This window comes from Falco cherrug, chromosome 8 (genome assembly GCF_023634085.1).
Source record: "Falco cherrug isolate bFalChe1 chromosome 8, bFalChe1.pri, whole genome shotgun sequence".
NCBI classification, from domain to species: domain Eukaryota; kingdom Metazoa; phylum Chordata; class Aves; order Falconiformes; family Falconidae; genus Falco; species Falco cherrug.
The window spans coordinates 24555847-24574378 of record NC_073704.1 but is presented as its reverse complement, the minus strand read 5'-3'; the positions used below and the strand labels follow the sequence as shown (position 1 = coordinate 24574378).

Here is an 18532-nt window from a genome sequence, read left to right as displayed (position 1 = left end):
AGTTAACTGTGTAAAGTGCAGGGAGAAAGGACTGGAAAGGGTGTGTACGCCCAGGGAAATGCTGGGCCTGTAGAGCTACATGAACCCTTGGTAGAGCAGTTACTTGTGTTTGGTATTCGTGCGTTACAGAAACGTGTTACAGGAAATGTTGCAACTTTCTCCTGACAAAAGCTCTGCAGTTCCAATGCTGTGAATTCTTCTGGAGGGCAAACCATAATAATAATAATAAAAAAAGCTGGTTCTTTAGACACCTCAGTTAATTTTTAGGGTAAGAAACTTTAAACAATGGTTGTGGTTCTTGTGAGTTTGAGTGTAACTTACGTTAATATGGTCTGCCCTGCATACTTAGTGTGTTATCCTCTCTAAGCAGGTATTTGTTAGTGCTGGGCAGTGGCATGGTATGTTCTTGAAGGAAGTTTACTGGAGACTAAATTTTCTCAGAAAGGTCATAACTAGGGAGAGGTGAAAGACCTTGCAAACTGAGTACTCAGAAGTTGGTGTTAATAAGCTTACACTTAAGCGGTGAGCATTAGGGATAATAATGTTTGTGAACCTCGTGGCCCCTTGTGAGTTTGAGCCGTTTCCAGCGGCTCTCTTCAGGCCTTGCGTGAAGGGTGGTTGCCATCTTGTTGTGGAAAAATGTGGTAGGGCAAAATTTGCAAATTTGATGTGCGTGTTTTTGACGGTGTGTGGATAAAATACACCCAGAACTGAAGGCAGTTTTGCCACAGCAGCATGACACTGTGCCTCTGCTGACTGTGTCTGCTCAGGGGAAGCTCTGCCTGGCCGGAGTAGGCCAGGGCACGCATACACTGCCTGGGCCAGCAGCTGGTGCATTGGCTCATCTAAAATCACCCATGTGTCTGACATTTGACAGGACTAAAGCTTCCAGGTTGTCTGGGCATTTGTGTGAAGGTTTTGGCCTTCATTTTCAAGTGCAGACTCCTGACCTTGGTGAAGGTACTGGTGCTCAGTGCCAAGGGTCTGCGTTGGGTGCCTGAGTGCTGGCCTCCTCCCACAGCTCCCTGACCCTCTCCTGTGGGAAAACAGTGGCCATACTCATGGCTTTCATTGTGTCTGTGGTTCAATGGTTAATACAATTATGCAGGACATGAGGAGTCTCGGGTTCTACTCTTGCCCCTTTTTGAAAAGGATAAACCCCTGTTTCTGCCATCCCTGTAAAGTGTTGCAACTGTGAAGCGGCTCTCTCCTCTCCCATTGCAGCCATTTTGTAGAGGTGTGGGAAGAAAGTGTCCAAATCCTTTCAGGTGGAGAGAAGAAGGAGACCTATATTTCCCGTATTAAAGTGGAAAAAACAAGGGTGTATGGCATTACAGTATTGCTAGAAAACAGAGCAGCGGTCATCTCTATTTCAGATGGCATTGGATGTGCGTTTTTCAGAGAAAGGTGAGGAGACCCATGTGAGGTGAGACCAACACCTGAGGCCAGGTCCTGGCTGGTTTAGGCTTTGGTTAGGCATTGACTGACTTTGCCCTGTTGATGTCTCACAGCAGAATTTTAGTCACAAATGGAACTTTAATATATATATAAAAAAAGGGGGGACACATGATGACTCTAGGCCTTGGTGGCTGCTGATGTGTCTGGATTGTTATCTGTTTGTATGTTTGTGTGTGTGGGTTTTTTTTTAAAGCTTAAGACTTGCTTTGAATTCATCTAAATTTTGATTGTGAGTACAAGATTCCCTTTCTGAGTCTATCTTCCTTAGTCTTTTCTACTAGGTTTCATTTTTTAATGACTGAGTAATAATATCCAAAACGTGTGCTGCTGAGCTTAAAAAATAAAGTGGTTGCATTTGTCCTGAGTAGTTTGCTATTGCCAACATCTGTCATCTTTGTGATATAATTATTGCAGTTGTATTCTGAAAAAGGTACGTGCCTTTGTTTTATTGAGAGCACTAACTAGGTTTTCTTTTTTCTTTCTAATAACATGTACATCAAAATGCTTTCTTGGTTTGGTCATGCCCTTTCAAATTAAGTGAAAAGTGGAGGGATAGGATATTAAATGAAAAAAAAGAAGTTTTAACGTAAGCTTATAGCATGTTTTAATTGTTTGTAGAACATTACATGGGCTTTATTCTCAGCACCATACCTATGTATGTGTATTTCCTACCAATATTTGCCCCATGTAAGTAGAAGTTTAATTAATAATTTCTTGCTTCTCAGTTGTTTTTCTAACCAAAACATTTAATATAAAAGACTTACTCTCAATTTGCATAAAATAAATGTAAAAACCTGGGAAGAATCTTTACCTAGTACAGGGAGAACAGATAACTTGTGCAAATAAAATCAGATTTTTGCCATTTTGTTGTGTTGTTAATAACAACATCAATTGCTTCCTACAATCTGAATATGTAAAATGCCCTGTGACAGCACATTGTTTGTGGGCTTTGAAATGATACTTTCTTTGTCAGAGGGCCAGTTCCTTTGGTATGTATTTCCTCTGTCACCTGAGGCTGTTTTTCCAACACGTACCACATGTGATTTTTTTTCTGCTTTCTGAATAATCAGCTTTTCCTTTTGCTCATTAAGCATAAAAATACAGCCAAGGTATTAACACAATACAAGGTATTAACAGTGACCAGTCTCTACCAAATACTAAGTTCTTTCTATTACCTAATTAATGTACTTTAATTAGTTCACTACATTTAACGAACGTATTATGTAAAACTCAACATTTTCTACCTTCAGGATAACCATGACATTCAATCTCATGTGTCAGACTGGACTGTATGAATAATTAATGCAATCTGTATTTATTAATGTAGCGTACGGACTAGCTTGACATACTGGGTGGAGGGGTGGTGCTCTACGTGGGGGGTCAGGCAGTAGCGTGCTGGGAAAGGAGCTGGAGGAGCACCCTGGGAGGGCTGGCCTGTGGGGAAAAGAAAGGGTGACCCTGAACAGAAATGGGGACCCTGCTGATGCCAGGTGTCCTTGACCCTGTCCAAGGTCCTGCACTGGGACGAAGCAAAATAAATCCCTGACTTCTGCTTTTTGTGCCTTTCACCTCCTTTCATTGCTTTGCTGGTAGCACTGGTTCAAATCAGAAGTGCATAATAACAATAGCAACAGTAATAGTTCATTTAAAACACAGTAATGTATTTCTTTAAAAAACCCCTGCACTTGAGCTATTAAAATCAGGAGAATAACTGTTGAATACTTATTTTTTAAGCTGCTTGAAAAATGAATTTTAAAAAGAACCTGCTATTTTAATACTTCTGCCTGAACTTCTGTATGTCTTGGGGTATGAGAAATAAAATCATTTGTGAGAGTAAGTATGAAACTGCAAAAAAGGTTGAGTTGAATGGAAATAGATCTTTCTCTTGTCATGTCAATGTATTTTCTGTTTTCTCTGACCAGAATGGCCTTTTGTGCTTGGTAACATATGAGAATTTTTGGCTTTCTGAACATCTGAGAGGCTGGTGGTCAGCCTTTGGCATTGCCCTGTGCACTATTTGTGTGGACTGCCCACTGCTACAAAGTATCCTGTATGATGGCGACACATGAAAATGTCTCTACAAAGCTTGAAATTGTCTAGAACTTCTTTTTAGAAGACCCAAGGTACTTTTCTGGTACCAAAAGTGGTAGACGGTATAAGTTTCCATGTGGGCAGAATGCCATCTAGCTATTAACACCAGTGACTGTAAGGCTTTGCTCCAAGGTCATACTGACAACCTAGAAAATAGGCTTAGACTTTGGAATGTCAAGTTGGTAGAGGGGCTTGAGAGCATAAGCAAGGAAGAGCAATGCATTTTCTGGAAATAGATTATGATGGTGCTAGGAGTGAGACATTCAGGTTTTTACTTACAATGCATTTTTAGGCATTGTAGCCTTGGGAGACGTAATGAGGTGAGTACATGGAACATCTGACTGAACAGAGAGTTAATTTTTTCTGGTCAGACTAATTCTGTTTCTCCTAATGGTGAACATGTTTTTTGGTTTTTAAGGTGAGAAAGAGGCAACAGGCCCAGATACAACACTACCTTAAATTCAAGCTCTGGTTTGGTTTCCCTAGTCACCTTTCTCTCTTCCTTGTCAAGTGAATGAGTGGTTTCTGATGAGTTAGAACAGACTAGATATAAGTCTATAGTCTATTGACTGCTGGAGGCTAAGTGAAGTAGGAAAGTATTTTTAAAAAAATGAAACATGTATGAGAATTTTTATGATATGGTCTGAACTGCTTTTCTTGGCTCAGAATGCAAATTACTGTCTTTACATTAGCATGAACTATTTCTATTGCATTTATTTTAAATACTTCTGCTATCAAGTGCGAGTTTTGTAATCTTTTGTTGCCAATTACTTTCTTGAATGAGTTATTTATAGGAATTCATTTTATAGCTGTGGTATTTGAAACAATTTGAGGTAAACTGGCTTTGCGTGAGTTGTGTGAGTAAGAATTGTAATAATGAGGAAGAATTTATGAAATAATAGATGTCTTTCATCACTTTGCTACCAGGTGGGTTCTGGCTGCCATATATTTGTTTTCAAAATAATTTTGTTTTCTTTGTAGGGTAGGGAGGAGGCTGAAATTGAGACTTATATTGTTCCTGGCCAGCAATTGGAAAATACTGTTGATAGTTGAAATGTTCAAAACTTTTACCAGTAGTGTGTGTCAGGTACCATATTTGAATGATTCTTTTCATGATTCTCCTTTTACATACTATTCTCCTTTGAGTTTGCACACAACGGTGAGCATGTTAAACTGCAGAACTTATTCTTAAAAACAAAAATTGGGTTGGTGACTTGATGAGGAATCATTATGTAGAAGTACTGTATAGGGATTTGAGAATAATTAGACGATTGAAATAACACAGGTGATCTTGGATTATATCTGAGGTGAAATTTGTAGTGTCATATATTATCTTGAAGGCAGTCAAAAACTTGAAAAACAGATTTGGGAGAAGCTAACAAAAATATTATTCCTTACATGTCCTTAATGAAGTTAGAATTCTAGTTATTTAAAATTAACTCAAATCTTCATGTGTGTTTTTGTATCTTCTGCTTCACTTCTGAAAACCCTGACTTCTAGTAATTTATTTGAAATCTCTTCAAATTAATGGGTGTGTCCTTTAACATTTCATTACCTTTTGTTCTGATGTAATAAAAGTAGAAAAAAATCCAAAACTTGGAGGTCATCTGTTAGAATTCAAACAATTTATATAAAACAAGCTAGAAAATTACAATATTAAATGCTACTGTGACTAATGTCTTCATGATATTGTTATCTTGTTACAAAATTGCAAACTGCAGGCAGTTACAATTTGCATTAGTTCTCTAAGAGCTTTTTCATAGTAAACTGCATTTATTATTTTTACCTAAAAGACTTTATACCTTAAGCCAATCCAAGTACCAAATAATTTAGATTTATCTGGGTTGGTGGTGTTACAGTGTTGTGGTCCCATATTCATGTAAGTTATGTTTTAAGATTTACGTTGTCTGATACATAGGACTTTTTCACTTAGCCTTGGGTTTCCCTCCAAACTCATCTGCTTTTTTTTTTTTTTTTTTTTTTTTTTTTTTTCTCACCAACTTGGAAAACAGTTTAAGCTCTCTTTAAGAGAGCAGGAGGGCCTGAAACGGCCATGCTAGTGATGGCTACACTGATGGTCACTGGAGGCAGATGAGAATAGGAAAAAAATTGTCTAATACAGGAATCTTGTCTGCCATTGTCACTTTCTGGGGAGGTGGTCCCATCACTGTTTTTCTCCCTCTCCAAGGTAGAGGAAAAAGAAAAGGTGAAATTAGCTGCTGCTGAATTTCTCTTTCAGGACAAAAGAGGAGGTTTATTATTCTGGATATATTTAGCTGTGATAGATCTGATCATTTAGGTTTTAGACTGTCAAACAGTAGCTACATTTTGTGCGTAATGCACACAAAATCTGTCAGGCAGTCCAAGTTCATGCCATAGTTTAGGTTGATAAATGATTTACTTTCCTTGTGTGTGTATGTATATATGGTATATATATATCTCTAAGAGAGAGTGACTATGAAGAATCATGGAAATAAAAGTCTTTGCACCTTTGGCACAAAAAACCCTCCAAAACAAAAGGTAACAGTTACACAGCACCACAATGAATAGTTTTATTTAAGGGTAAAGAGTCTTTACAATGGAGCTATTCCAGAAGACCTGCTATTGCACTTCAGGTATGATAATTTCACTCTGGTGTTTGCAATGTTCTCTTTACTTAAAGTAAATAGAACTTTACTTAAATAGAACTAGTATTCACAAGAATTGACTATATTTTTTAAAATCTGTTTATCATTATAAGACAAGCATATACAAAAACACTAAACCCCTTTCAAAACCAGGAAAGTCCCTATGACTGGAATGTATTTAAGCATTACATTTATTTCATTTCAGTGTTCTTTTATCTTTCTTTGGTCTTTACACTTTTACTCTTTCACGAGTGTCTTGTACTGAAGTAGTTAGGTGAAAGGCAGTTTCAATATGAAAGAAGGCAGTGTCTGAGTTTCGAAGGTCTTGCAGGAGACTCTGTATGTTCCAATGGGCATTTTGTCCCAGTTTTCTATCTTTGAACCATCATTAGCTTTTTTTTTTTCTTGAGATCTTAATATTTTTATCTATGTCCTTGCATTATTGGGTGTCAAATTGTGTTTTATATATATATATATATATATGCCAAAGAAATTTTTAAAGCATTTTGAATTGTTCTAGGAAATGATACCTCTTCCCCATTTTTATCCATGAATATCTGTGGATTTGTCTAGTTTATATAGTTCATATCTCCAATTTTATAATTTAATCCAGAGCAGCTTTGGGGCCTGTTCTTGGTTTGGGGGGGACTTTTTTTCTTCTCTCCTTTCTGTGTTCTTCCTACATCAACCAGAGGGGGGCTGTCCTCAACTCAGTGCCTGTTCAGGCTGTGGATGCCTGACCTTGCACGGTCATAAATAAAAAAATCTAGCTTTTAGTGAAATGTGTGCTGCTTGAATAGCTTTTCTGTGTCCCTTCCCAGAGGAAGGATGACAAGACAGAGCTGGTGCAGTTAATCTTAGCCTGTTTTCTCTCCATGTGCACCATTTTGTTAACTTTGCAAGAAAGCAAATGTTTGTTTCAGAGCTCACATTTCATAATTGATTTTGGAATCAAGTAATTGATAATTTTATTTATTATTTATATTTGGAGCTGTAGGGGTGGTAAAAATGTAATATACCAGACAGATTACTATCTAATTTTATGTGATAAGTTGTGTTTGTAAAGCACTTTGTACTATCTTGCTTTCTTCCCATCATATGGTTTTTGTAAAGACTGCTAACCTGATCCTAAGTTATATTCTTTTAACAGCTCTTTTTTCCCTCCATTTCCTCCCTTCAGAGCAGTGGCTTTCCCTCCCAACCACTGAAATTCTTATCCCACATTACAGACTCCAAAGGGTAATAGGACCAATGTCAGGTTTGTGCTCTGATGCATACAAACCCACTTGTTATACATGACTGAAATAAGCAGGTAAAACAGCCTGGAAAATATTGGGGTAGTTTTCCTTTTGGATGAGTTTTGACTGAGTAATGTTGGCTGAAACTGATTTTTATTTATTGTAATTTTCATTCAGAATCAGTATATTTTATAGCAAATAATAAATTTTTAAGTGTAGGTGTAGATGGATTTTAAAAATATCTGTATTTGTATCTATCTTACCTGTCTGTATTATATTCATGAAAATAAAACTTTCAGAGGACCATGATGCACAAATGATATGCAAATCAGCTGGTATCTGGGGGTTCGCAAAGTTATTCAGATGTTCTGCCTGCTTAGAAGTATAGGTAAACTAATGAGGAGTGTACAGCTGAGTTTGTATTCAAAGTAACAGTATGCCAATATTTTTATATACAGTGAAGAAACTTGCCTGAACCTGTCTTCTGCCTTTTTTTTCCCTTGTTTGAATTGAAGTAGAGTTTTGTCTGATTTAGAGCTAGTTCTGAATATGTTGTAATTGGACATAATCTTTTTAGAGTTCTTCCTTTAAGAAAAATGGCTGGGTTCTCTGCTCACAATGGATGTATCCGTGTCGAAGCTCAGCAATGTGTCAGGGTAATTCTCTACAGCTCTACACAGATTGAAAAGATTATTGAAGAATGCACAGGCACTTTTTTGTGCTAAGTCTGAAATAGAAGGGTCTAAATCCCCAGTGGGTAGAAGTTATATAATCTGGTGATGCTATGCTGATTTATGCCTCTTGAGAGTTTGCCTGCAGCAGAAGCTGGAGGTGATGAGAAGAGATTGGATGAGAGAAAGACCATCCAGGAAAAATTCATCAAATTTGTCATTCTTGAAAGGACCATCATAACATATGGTAAGGCATATCATTTACCTCAGGCTCGGAGGAAAACGATTTCTGCTAGGAGAATATTAATTTTATTTCCTACAGGATCAGCTGACAGGGTAGGCTTTCTCCTGGCTGGTCTTCCCCTTCTGTTTTCTCTAAAAGGAAGGATGGAAGCTTGGAAATGTCTTATCTGTAGCAGACAAGCAAGCTGGCATTTTGCCATCATTTTCTGCTAGCAGGGAGGATAATGGTAATTATATGTCAAAATGTAACATTTCTCTTCTTTGAAAGGGAACTTTTTAATGCAAAATATTTAGAAAAGTCAGCTGTATTCTGAGGCGGGTAAGAAGCTAGGATTAGTGAACTGTCAAGTTTTTCTTAAGAAAAGGGAGTTTTTCTTCCCCTTCAGGGCCAAGGGAGAGGTGAAAAGGATGGAAAGAAAGAAAGGTATGAGGTGTGCAATATAACTAGGCTGCAACTTTAGTATTGTGTAATATTTGGGAGATCCTTCAGTAGCAGCATCGGCTGTCCTGCTGTTCCTTCTGTGTTAAGGCTGGTAGCACTTGCTTTGCTGCAGTATTCCAGCATTTTTGATTAAATTGATAATTCTTTTTTTATTAGGAAAATAAATTTATGTTGTGCTGTACAACATGGAGTCCAAATTCCATCATCACCTTTTTGAGGAAGGGAAAATGTTTTCCTACAATCATGTGTCCCTGATGGTTGCAAGTTAAGCTCTTAGTTAGCCATGTCCTTAGTCAGTTCATGAAAGGAGGAAGGTTTTCCCAGCCCATGGCACTAGTTACAGTACTGTTGAGATGCTTAAAAAGATAGAAAGCTTTGCTTTCTTTGAAGTCAGAAAAGGAAGGCATCGTCATTTTAAATATAACTATTTCACCTTCTGGACACACATCTAAAATTTATCATTTCAGTCTGATTTTACCTTTTGTAGAATACATGATTTAGATAAGTACAGTTTTGCTAAAAAAAAAAATAATAAATGTACAATTTCAAACTTTGAGGAGATATTATACTCTTCTGTACTTTTCCAAGAACAAACATAAGCAACCATTTCTTACGTGCTCTGTAAGTGTAGGATTGTTCCTCAACAGTCTGAGAGAAAGGAGATGTCTGCCTTCTCCTACATTATCTTCTGGGAAATGGATTGCCAGATTTTTGAAGGTAAAATACTGGATAGAAATCTTCCTTTCTTTACATTGTTTTAAAACTGTTTATTATGCATTTATTCTGATTTGTTGGCAACATGTAGTGCGGTGATCTGAATTGTCAGGGCCCAGCCTGAGGTACAAGCTTGAGTTTTAGTGCTAGGATACAGCAACACTGACAGTAGGGTATTTGGAAAGGTGGGTTTTGATACAGCTACATTAACCGTTAGGCAGAATTGGAACCAAGTAGTTGATTTGCAAATTTTGACTATGCAGCCATTGCTCATGTCTGCCTCTGCTCATTTCCTATTGTGTTTTATAAATGTTTTGAGTTTCCTTTAACTACAGTCATGGTTATCCACAGATGAGCTGATTAGACTTACGTAACGCCTGTTGAAATAATCACAAAAGGAGTCTTTGAACAGTATCTCATTTGAGAGAATGTAGTATGTCCATAAATTATAACAAGTTTTTGCTGAATTAATAAATTTAAACTTCTGTTTTTTGAACGGTTTCCCTTTTTGTCTAGAGAAGGGTATTTACACTTAGTAACAACCCCCCACCCCCCTGCCTCTTCAATGATTTCATGGGAGAATTAAATAAAAGATATGTATGTAGACTACAGAAAGGTAATAGAAACAGTCCTGTCATTAGGATTAAAGGAGAGTGGGCTATCGTTAATTACTTTTGAGCTTATTCCACTCAAGTACAAATATATTTTTTAATCTGTGTTGATCTGAGCAATCAGCTGAAACTGATGAATTATTCTGGTTAAGTTTCTGAGCTATTTATATTGTTAATATTGTTCTATGTATTGAGACAAAAGCTTAGTGTCTTCAGAATAGGAGAAACCAACGATTATAGAGTTGGGTTTTTTTGCTTTTTTTTTTTTTTGATTCAGAGTTCTAAACTTATTTCCAATCACTGTTGAGCCCCAGGGCAATGTCCTGGTTTTCCTTGGGTCCTGCTTTTGGTACCAGTTTTGCAGTACCTTAAGTTTCTGCTTTTTTCCTCTTCACTTTCCTATATTTTTACAATTGTCTCATGTAGAAATATAGGAGTGAAAGGCACACTGTTGGTCTTTGAGGTTGATTTCCTGCTCTTGCAAATCTTCAACCTCTGATAATTAAAACACTCCAAACATTAATGACTACTTAGCATGGATTTCTGCCTGTTCCAGAATTGTTCTTTTACTTGAATATTTTTTCTTTTTCCTTGGCAATTCTGTTTTGATATGTACACAGATCTCCTCCTTAGTCTTTTGTTTGTTAAGCTAAACAAAGTAGATGTTTTCAGTTTCATCTCAAAATTTCCCTGACCATTGTAGAAACCTTTATCTCTTGCAGTTTGAATTCCTTTTTTAGGTGTAGATGATCAGAATCAAGAACAATAAGATGTTAACAGAGCTTCATGTTACTGCATTAATGGTAATGTCTATGTGCTAGAGGCATCTTCCCTGATAATTTTAAAATTTAATTTCCATTTCCATAGGGACATCATGTTAGTAGCTCATAATTACTCTGATCAGCTTTGTCCCCACAGTTTCATCTATTGTAATTTTCACCTGCTGAGCTCTCAATTCTTACCAGAAACTTCATAATCTATAAGTTCACGTCTTTGCATTTTGCATTATTTTACGCCAGTTTTATTCTTGTGCTCCTAAAGGTAATCCATGTCTTCCTGGTGATGTTTCATTCCTTATATATTAGCAGTGCTTTCCAATATCAGAAATTTTTAAACAAATCCAAACTGTGATTTTTGGTATCATTCATACTACTTATGCTCTGGTCATTAATAATAATATATAGCAACACTGCCCCCCCCCCCCCCCAAAAAAAAAAAAAAAAAAAAAAAAGTGCTGCTGAGGACTATGCGTTAGTATTGTTCTTTCAGCTCTTCTGGTATAGTGCAACATCACCTCACCTTACTTTTACAGTCTGCAATATCTTTCAGTGATGTCAAATGTTCTCTATCATGATCATTAGTACTAGCAAACATGACTTTATTTTAAAAAGTTGAGTGACAGAGCTTCTGTTGTTTGCTCACTGACTGCTTAGGTCATGTCTTTTGGATATGAAGTGTGTGATAGATTCAAAGTGACCATTATTTAACCTTGCATAATCTACAGGAACTCTGAATTTGCTTTTGTCTTTTTTTATTCTTTCTTTTTTCCAAGAAAAATAAAATAAAAGCAAACTATATTTGTGAATAATGCTTTTGTACGGTATAAAGTAATACTTGTTGATATTCTAAAGGAATGGATTACCAGATTTTTGCTTTAACATCTGTCAGAATAAATATCTATACTTTATAAAATAGTATTGTATTTATGCCCTCTCTCTGTTTTAATGTTGCTAATGAAATGTTAAAATTTTCAGTTTTTCAAAATAGTAATTGTATTGCCATGAGGAAAAATGTGGAATAACTTCTGGGAAAAGATTCCACTAGCTGGGACAATATGCGTGAAGAAATACCTGTATATTTCTGAGGGCATTTAGAATTTGTACTGAGATCTTAACCTAACTCAGGAAAATAGTCTCCTGTTTTGTCTTTTGCTAGCTCTTGAATTCTTCAAATGTCCAGCTGGGGGAGAGGTTATGTACTCTTTGTGAGCAGAAGCTGTTAAGTGATGTTTCTGACAGCTGTGGTTATAGCTCCTAGCTTTGTGTTTTTCACTGTGAGTGGAGATCATCATGTAGTACAAGATTTGCAGAGAGAAAGCCTACATAATATTTATGAAAGGTGGCTTGACAACATACATTTTTTATTTGATCACTTACTGTTTTGCTGGCCTTCATATCCTAGCTAGGTGGCTTGTGAGGACTTGGAAGTGGTTGACAGCAATTTATAGATGCAAGGTTGTATCCCCTTACATAATTTTTAATAGCTACTTCTCAGAATATAGTTTGCAGAACTGAGTGTTTGCATAGGTGTAAAAAACAATATTTGGTGTTGATGTATTATTATTTTTTAAGTTACCTTTGGAAATAAAAATACTACCTTGTAGATACTCCTATTTCATACTGATGCAGAGAAAGCTGTTTTCCCCTTCTTTTACTGCTGAATCACCTGTCTATTTTTGACGAGTCTTTTGTCTCCTTATGTGTGTGTATTTTTATCCTGTGCACAGAGATATAGTAATATTTGCTAGGTTGAAAATTCTTAAGTTATTCTGGAAAAACTTCAAAAGTGGCAGCTTTCAAGATCACTCACAATGTTCAAAGCGGCCCCCTGACTGCCACTATCAGCAGCAGTAAAAAGACAGTGTCAGGTTGTTGGCCCTCGAGATTAACTCTCTTGGAGAATATAAAAAGGGGTGTCAGGTCTGGCCTGATCTGGTTTCCTAGTGCACTTCAAGGCCTGCTAGGCCTTCAGTGACTGGCCTCTGCTAGCCAGACGCACCACTGGAGACCATGTATGAATGTGTGGCTGAGTTCCCTTTCCTTGTAGATGTAGTGTCCTTACGTTGAGGCAGTTGCACTGTAGAAAGTGAATCAATTAAAAATTGATAGCAGTTTCTCTCTCTAAAGGGAAATATGTGGTATTCATTGGTGAGGCCAGTTTGCTTTTATCAGTGCCATAATGTGAACAACTATAAGCCAAATTTGATTAAGTTACTCAAAAAAGCAATTACTACAACTGTATAATAATAATGTTAAACTGACAGAATAGGATCTGGGTGAATTAATTTAGAACTGTTTACATCTAGTTTCAGCTTCTGCTTATATTTCAAAGTAAAGAAGGACGTCCAAATTCATTTTAATAACATACAAGCTTGTAGTTAAATTAGGGACGATTTTTTTTCTCCAAGTTTTATTTTGTCTATAAAATATGACTGGTAGCAATATATTTCAATATGTGTTGAGGGGATGTTCCTGTGTGTTTAAGGATATGGACTGAGTGCCTCAGTACGACTTTCTTACTCTGTGAACATGACTAATTTTCCTGTGGGTCTAGAATTCAGAGGAATTATTAAATGTTAACTTCTCGCAGTTTGTTGGTGGCACTGTTTTGTCTTAGTTTGGTGAAGTGATTTTTTGTTTGTCTGTTTGTGTAAGTTTGTTGCCATAATGATAGCAACAATAAATATAAATAATGATTTATAATAATAAAATTCAGTTGCATAAAGTATATGTTTTAATAAAAAGTCCAGTTATTACTTTGTAGTCTGAATTTAAAAATTACTAAGGAGGATACTGTACATTTGTTAGCTTGAAAGGTCTCTCATATCAGAAAAAACCCATGCATGATTGTTTTGTTTGATATCAAAACACATTTTTGCTGTCATAATACTGGCACATTTTCAAGGCATGCTGTTTTCTGGCTGCTAGCAGGGAATAATGGAAACAATGCAGTGATCATGCAATTCATTGAAATTAAGCACTAAAAATACTTAGGCAAGCAATGTTTTTAATTTAATAGGGACTAGGATTCATAAGGCTGCATAAAAAAAGCTGTTTCAGTACCACAGAGGTATTTAAATGCCTTGCTGCTTGTTAATTGTTTATAATTTCTTTCTGGTAATTTTCCTTTGGATCAGATTGTGATGCTCCTTCTGAATGGTCATAGTGCTTGTTGAGGAGTGGTCATGCAAGCAAAATTTGATAACCTCGATATGTCACTTCATCTGCTGTTTTTCTTTTGTTAATGCAAAGCTGGTTGCATAATATCTAATTTCTCCTTTAGCTGACCACAGATGAAAACAAAATCTATAATGGCAGCTCTAGATTTTATAAAAAATGCAAGTGAGGAGTTGAAGGATGTGGCTTGTTCTGTTTGGATGATGCAGGATTGCTTTAAGCAGTAAGCTTACTGTTTTCAGATGGCATTAGCAGCATCAGTGATATAGCTGTGTCAGCCTCCTTGACTACTGGATGTCTGTAATCGCACAGAGGAAACTATATTTAAGATCTGCTATCTTGAGGGTAATGACTCCAGCACTTACTGATGGACAGAATGGCTGTTAATGCTTTCTTCACTAGCTCAGAAGATTTTGAAAGATGTGATGTACTTTTGTAAGACAGGAAATGCAATTTTTGGGGGTCTCTGGAAATAAAAAGGTCATGCAGCTTGGAACCGGTGAGACATTACAGTCTCTAAGTCATCAGGTATGACCTCATAGTTTATACTATTATTTATAACGGAAGAGTTTGTTTTACAGTTTTAGGTCATTTGCAATCTCTTTGTCTGTGTAATTGCTTCATGTTGGATTTGCTACAGGATTTATAGGGTAGACTGTTTACATAAGCAGAGCAAGGTATATCTTGGAAATCTAATGTGGTGTTTATTGCTATTTGAACAATATAAGGTTATTCCATATGTATTTTCAACCTTTTTTTATTGTGAACATGCTTTCTTTTAACTAATTCATGGTAAAAGGTTAAACCTTTGCTGTAAAGTAAAATGACAAGATTGTATTGCATTTTTATTTTGCTTTATCTTTAGATGGCACACAAAGCTATTGTGAATGTTTTTCTTGTATGAAATGCAGTATAAGGCAGGCAACTGTCTACCTACAGCGGCAGGTTATTTAAAACAACGTATCGCATTGTGTAACAGGACTGAGCTGTTCTGCAGGCACAGATCTTGCTTCATTTTGCAGTAGTAGATTTTTTTGTGTGTGTGCTTCATTTCAAATCAGTTTTAAAAATAGCTCACTGAACATATCAGTGAAAGTGTGGCAAGATAACTCTCCCCTTTTTAATTGTTACACTTTGTGACATATACTAATGGGTTGTAAAAGAGAAGGTTAAAACCTTAAATATTTAGAATGTTGTTTGAAACCATATTCTTTTTACTGAAGCATGTCTCAGCCTTTTTTTTTAAACTGTTGCCAACTTTATTGCGAGGCTGATACTTTTGTATCTGCCAATGTGTTGTGGCAATGGATAGGAAAGTCAGAGTATATAAAAGAAAACAAGTACAAGAGTATTTTACACAGGAAGGCAGTGGCCTAATTTCATGTACGGAGCACAAAATGGAATTAAAGAGACTGTTACCACTTCAAGTGTTATAAATGCTAGATAATAGCTATTGTTTCCCTTGAATACATAATAGAGCAATTATTTTTGAAATTGTAGGAGAAGTTTATTTTTAAAAATTATATTCAGCTCCATCTTAAGAAATTCTAGATGTATTTGCAGAACATTTCCATGGCAACGTGTTTGGCCATGTGTTTTAAAAGCTCAGCTGAAACCTGAAAGTAGTGTGCAGTTTTTCTGTTGCTTGCCTTACCCTTGTGGAGCAACAATTTTCACATATTAACTGGACTGCAGATTGGCAGGGGTGAGCAGTATTTTCTGACCCCAAAGCACAGGATTAAGTGACCAAGATTTTGAAATATTTTCCTATTTCTACCTAGAAATGTAAACATATCAAACATGGATTGATTTTGCATTTAGAACTGTATACTGGTTTCACTCCCATTTAGTAACATTTTGTTGGAAACTTGTGTGTGAGACCACAGCAGACGCAACTTAAGAATGTGTGGCAAATTGCTTCAGTACAAGTGTCAGTCTTTTCATTTTTAATTAAAAACATATTTGTAAAAAATGTTGTAATACTTTTACTGGCTATAATTTATAGTTTCCCAGTCCATTTATCCAGCTTACATTCTTATTAATAATGGGAAAAGACTGCCCTGCTCTTAAGCTTGATTAGGTTTGGAATGATTTAACTATACCTTTCACTTGCTACAAGATCTTTTTAATCTGTTAGAATTTATTTTCAGTATTTTAATGCATTAGTCACAATGAGTACATTCTGTTCCTTGGCATTGGAATGAAATTCCTGAAAGCATTCGTTTCATGGTATTCTGGTGCTTTGCTGGGTATTCATGGACTTTTTAATAGGACCAACCCTTGCCCCAGCTGCTTTGTTTTCCTTATTCAAGTGTAATTTAAAATCTTGACTTACCTGTATTTTGAAGTTGTTTCTGAGCTCTCCTGCTCATTTAAAATAATTAGGTCTCCATGGAATTTTGTGTAACTGGAAACTATAGCGGTATGTCATTATGTTAATTCCACAAACTGTGTTCTGTGGACATTTTGGAAATGTATCATTGATAATAATCTCCAAATAGTGCAACAGACATCTATTGCAGCCAGTTTAGGAAAGAAACTATATCTACAGTGGAAAATGGTGAAGAATGCTTGCTTGAGGAAATGTGTGTTTAGCTCATTCCATTTTGAAATGATGTTACTAACTGTTGCAAATGAGTTTGAATATGTTTTTATACTCAGAGGATATAGTCCCATTATAGGTCCTTCTTCATTTGGAGGGACTACGAAGGAATGTACTAAGGAAGCAAAGTTCTTTTGTGAGAGAAGGAATTGCAGCAAGGTAGAGATGTACGTATGGGAGCATGAAATTGGACTGAAGTGATCTTACAGCTTAGAACTACAAACTATTTTGCTTGTTTAACCCACCTCTCCCTCCCCCCCCCCCCCCAAAAAAAAAAAAACACCCAAAAACCAAAATGCCCACCAACCAACCAAAACACAAACAACACAACAAAACAAACAAACAAATCCTTAAAACCCAACCAGGTTTAAAATATACTTGCTGATATTTGGGCATACTGCACAAATTTGGAGTCATTGAATCCAGTGGCAATGTGTTGGTATCAACTTAACAAGAAGGTTTTTTATGCCTTCTTTAAAATGATACCATCCCTCTTCAAACCAAGTTGATAACAACTGTCAGTATTTGAAGAATGTAATGTAAAGAAGGGTCTCTCTAACTAAAGAATTCTTTCCCCATTACTGTGCATAACGAATATCCTTTAATGTGTGTTCCCCTATCTTTAAACATCCCTATTTATGGAACTTGATGATAAAGATCATATAAAGAAACAAAGCTCCTTGTGGATGTTTTAGGAACAGCATTAACTAGCAAGTTGGTCAAGAAGCCCAGTATTTGTGTCATTTACCAATGCTCATTCTCATGCACATACTTAGTTGTGTAGTGCTTTTGCTTACTGATTGCCATTCTGATTCCACACTACTGACATTTTTGTATGTTGTAGTGCCAGTTTTTAAGGAAATGGCAACACGTAGGACAAATAGGAGATCATTAAGCTTTGGAACAGGCTGCCCAGGGAAGTGATTGAGTTCCTATCCCTGGAGTTATTTATAAGACGTGTAGATGTGGCTTTTAGGGACATGGTTTAATGGGGGACTTGGCAGTGGTTATAGTTAATGGTTATGGTTGGACCCGATGATCTTAGAGGTCTTTCCCGATTCTATGATTCTGTGATCATGACCAAACATTCACAAATAGCTAAACAACACTAGAAGCAAAAAGTCCTTTTAGAGGGAGTTGAAGGAATTCGGGTCCTTTTGTCCTACATTAGTCTCCCTCCCATGAGATGATCCTATTCGCTGGTCAAGTTCTCCTCATTTAGTACTTTTATTCATATACCAAGTCAGTGGGCCTAATGACCTGAATTAGGGAAGGGTTAGTATAAGCATGTCAGAAAGGTCTAAAATGTAAAGTAACATAGCATAAATAGGTAATAGTTAACTGCAGGGTCACAAAATATATAGCTAAATGGCTAGTGTTCCAGGAATGTTCTGTGCCATTTAGTGTTCCAAGAATATTACCATGTGTTCATTCTGAATACTTATTTGAAGGAGTTTTGCTGGTATGCAAATGTGAATAAATCACAACAATAATGCCACAGAAATGTCTTAAAAAAAATTAAAATAGTCATAATTACTCCCAGCCAATTCCTGTAGAGGTGAGACCACCTACAAGGGAGTAGTAGAGAAGGTGACCATAGTAGTGCAGTAACAGAGAATGGTTATGCATTACTTTAAAATGGCATTTTAGAGAGAAGCAGCAATCCCAACTATGGTTTGTCCTCTCTCTCTCTCTCTCTTTTCTCCTTTGTCTCTGTTGTAATGAGTCCTATAAATAGTATGATTTGTTCAGATTGTTTCTTGTTTCCTTGCAAGACCATTTTTTTTTCTTAACTTTTCAATAGAAGTTATTAATAAAAAATCATTAATATGAGTGCTGTTCAACTACTGTGATCAGAGTCTTTGGTCTCATGATAATT

At 36.4% G+C, this 18532-nt stretch overlaps 1 protein-coding gene across 7 annotated transcripts in view; it reads left to right on the top strand.

Moving 5' to 3' along the window:
- Positions 1-18532, top strand: part of SLC4A10 (solute carrier family 4 member 10) — a 162294-nt gene that overhangs the window by 20649 nt on the left and 123113 nt on the right. For 4 of the 7 annotated variants that reach the window (XR_008733516.1, XM_027810803.2, XM_055718246.1 and 1 more), the window contains exon 1: positions 14222-14579. The exons of 2 other annotated variants lie outside the window; for them this stretch is intronic. Coding sequence is in view for 3 of the 5 variants with exons in the window: in XM_027810803.2 (XP_027666604.1) it covers positions 14499-14579 (81 nt within the window). In the remaining 2 variants the exon portion in view is untranslated. Of the gene's footprint in view, positions 1-14221; positions 14580-18532 lie in introns of those variants that run through there. One more of the 7 variants, XM_055718248.1, reaches the window with a different exon arrangement.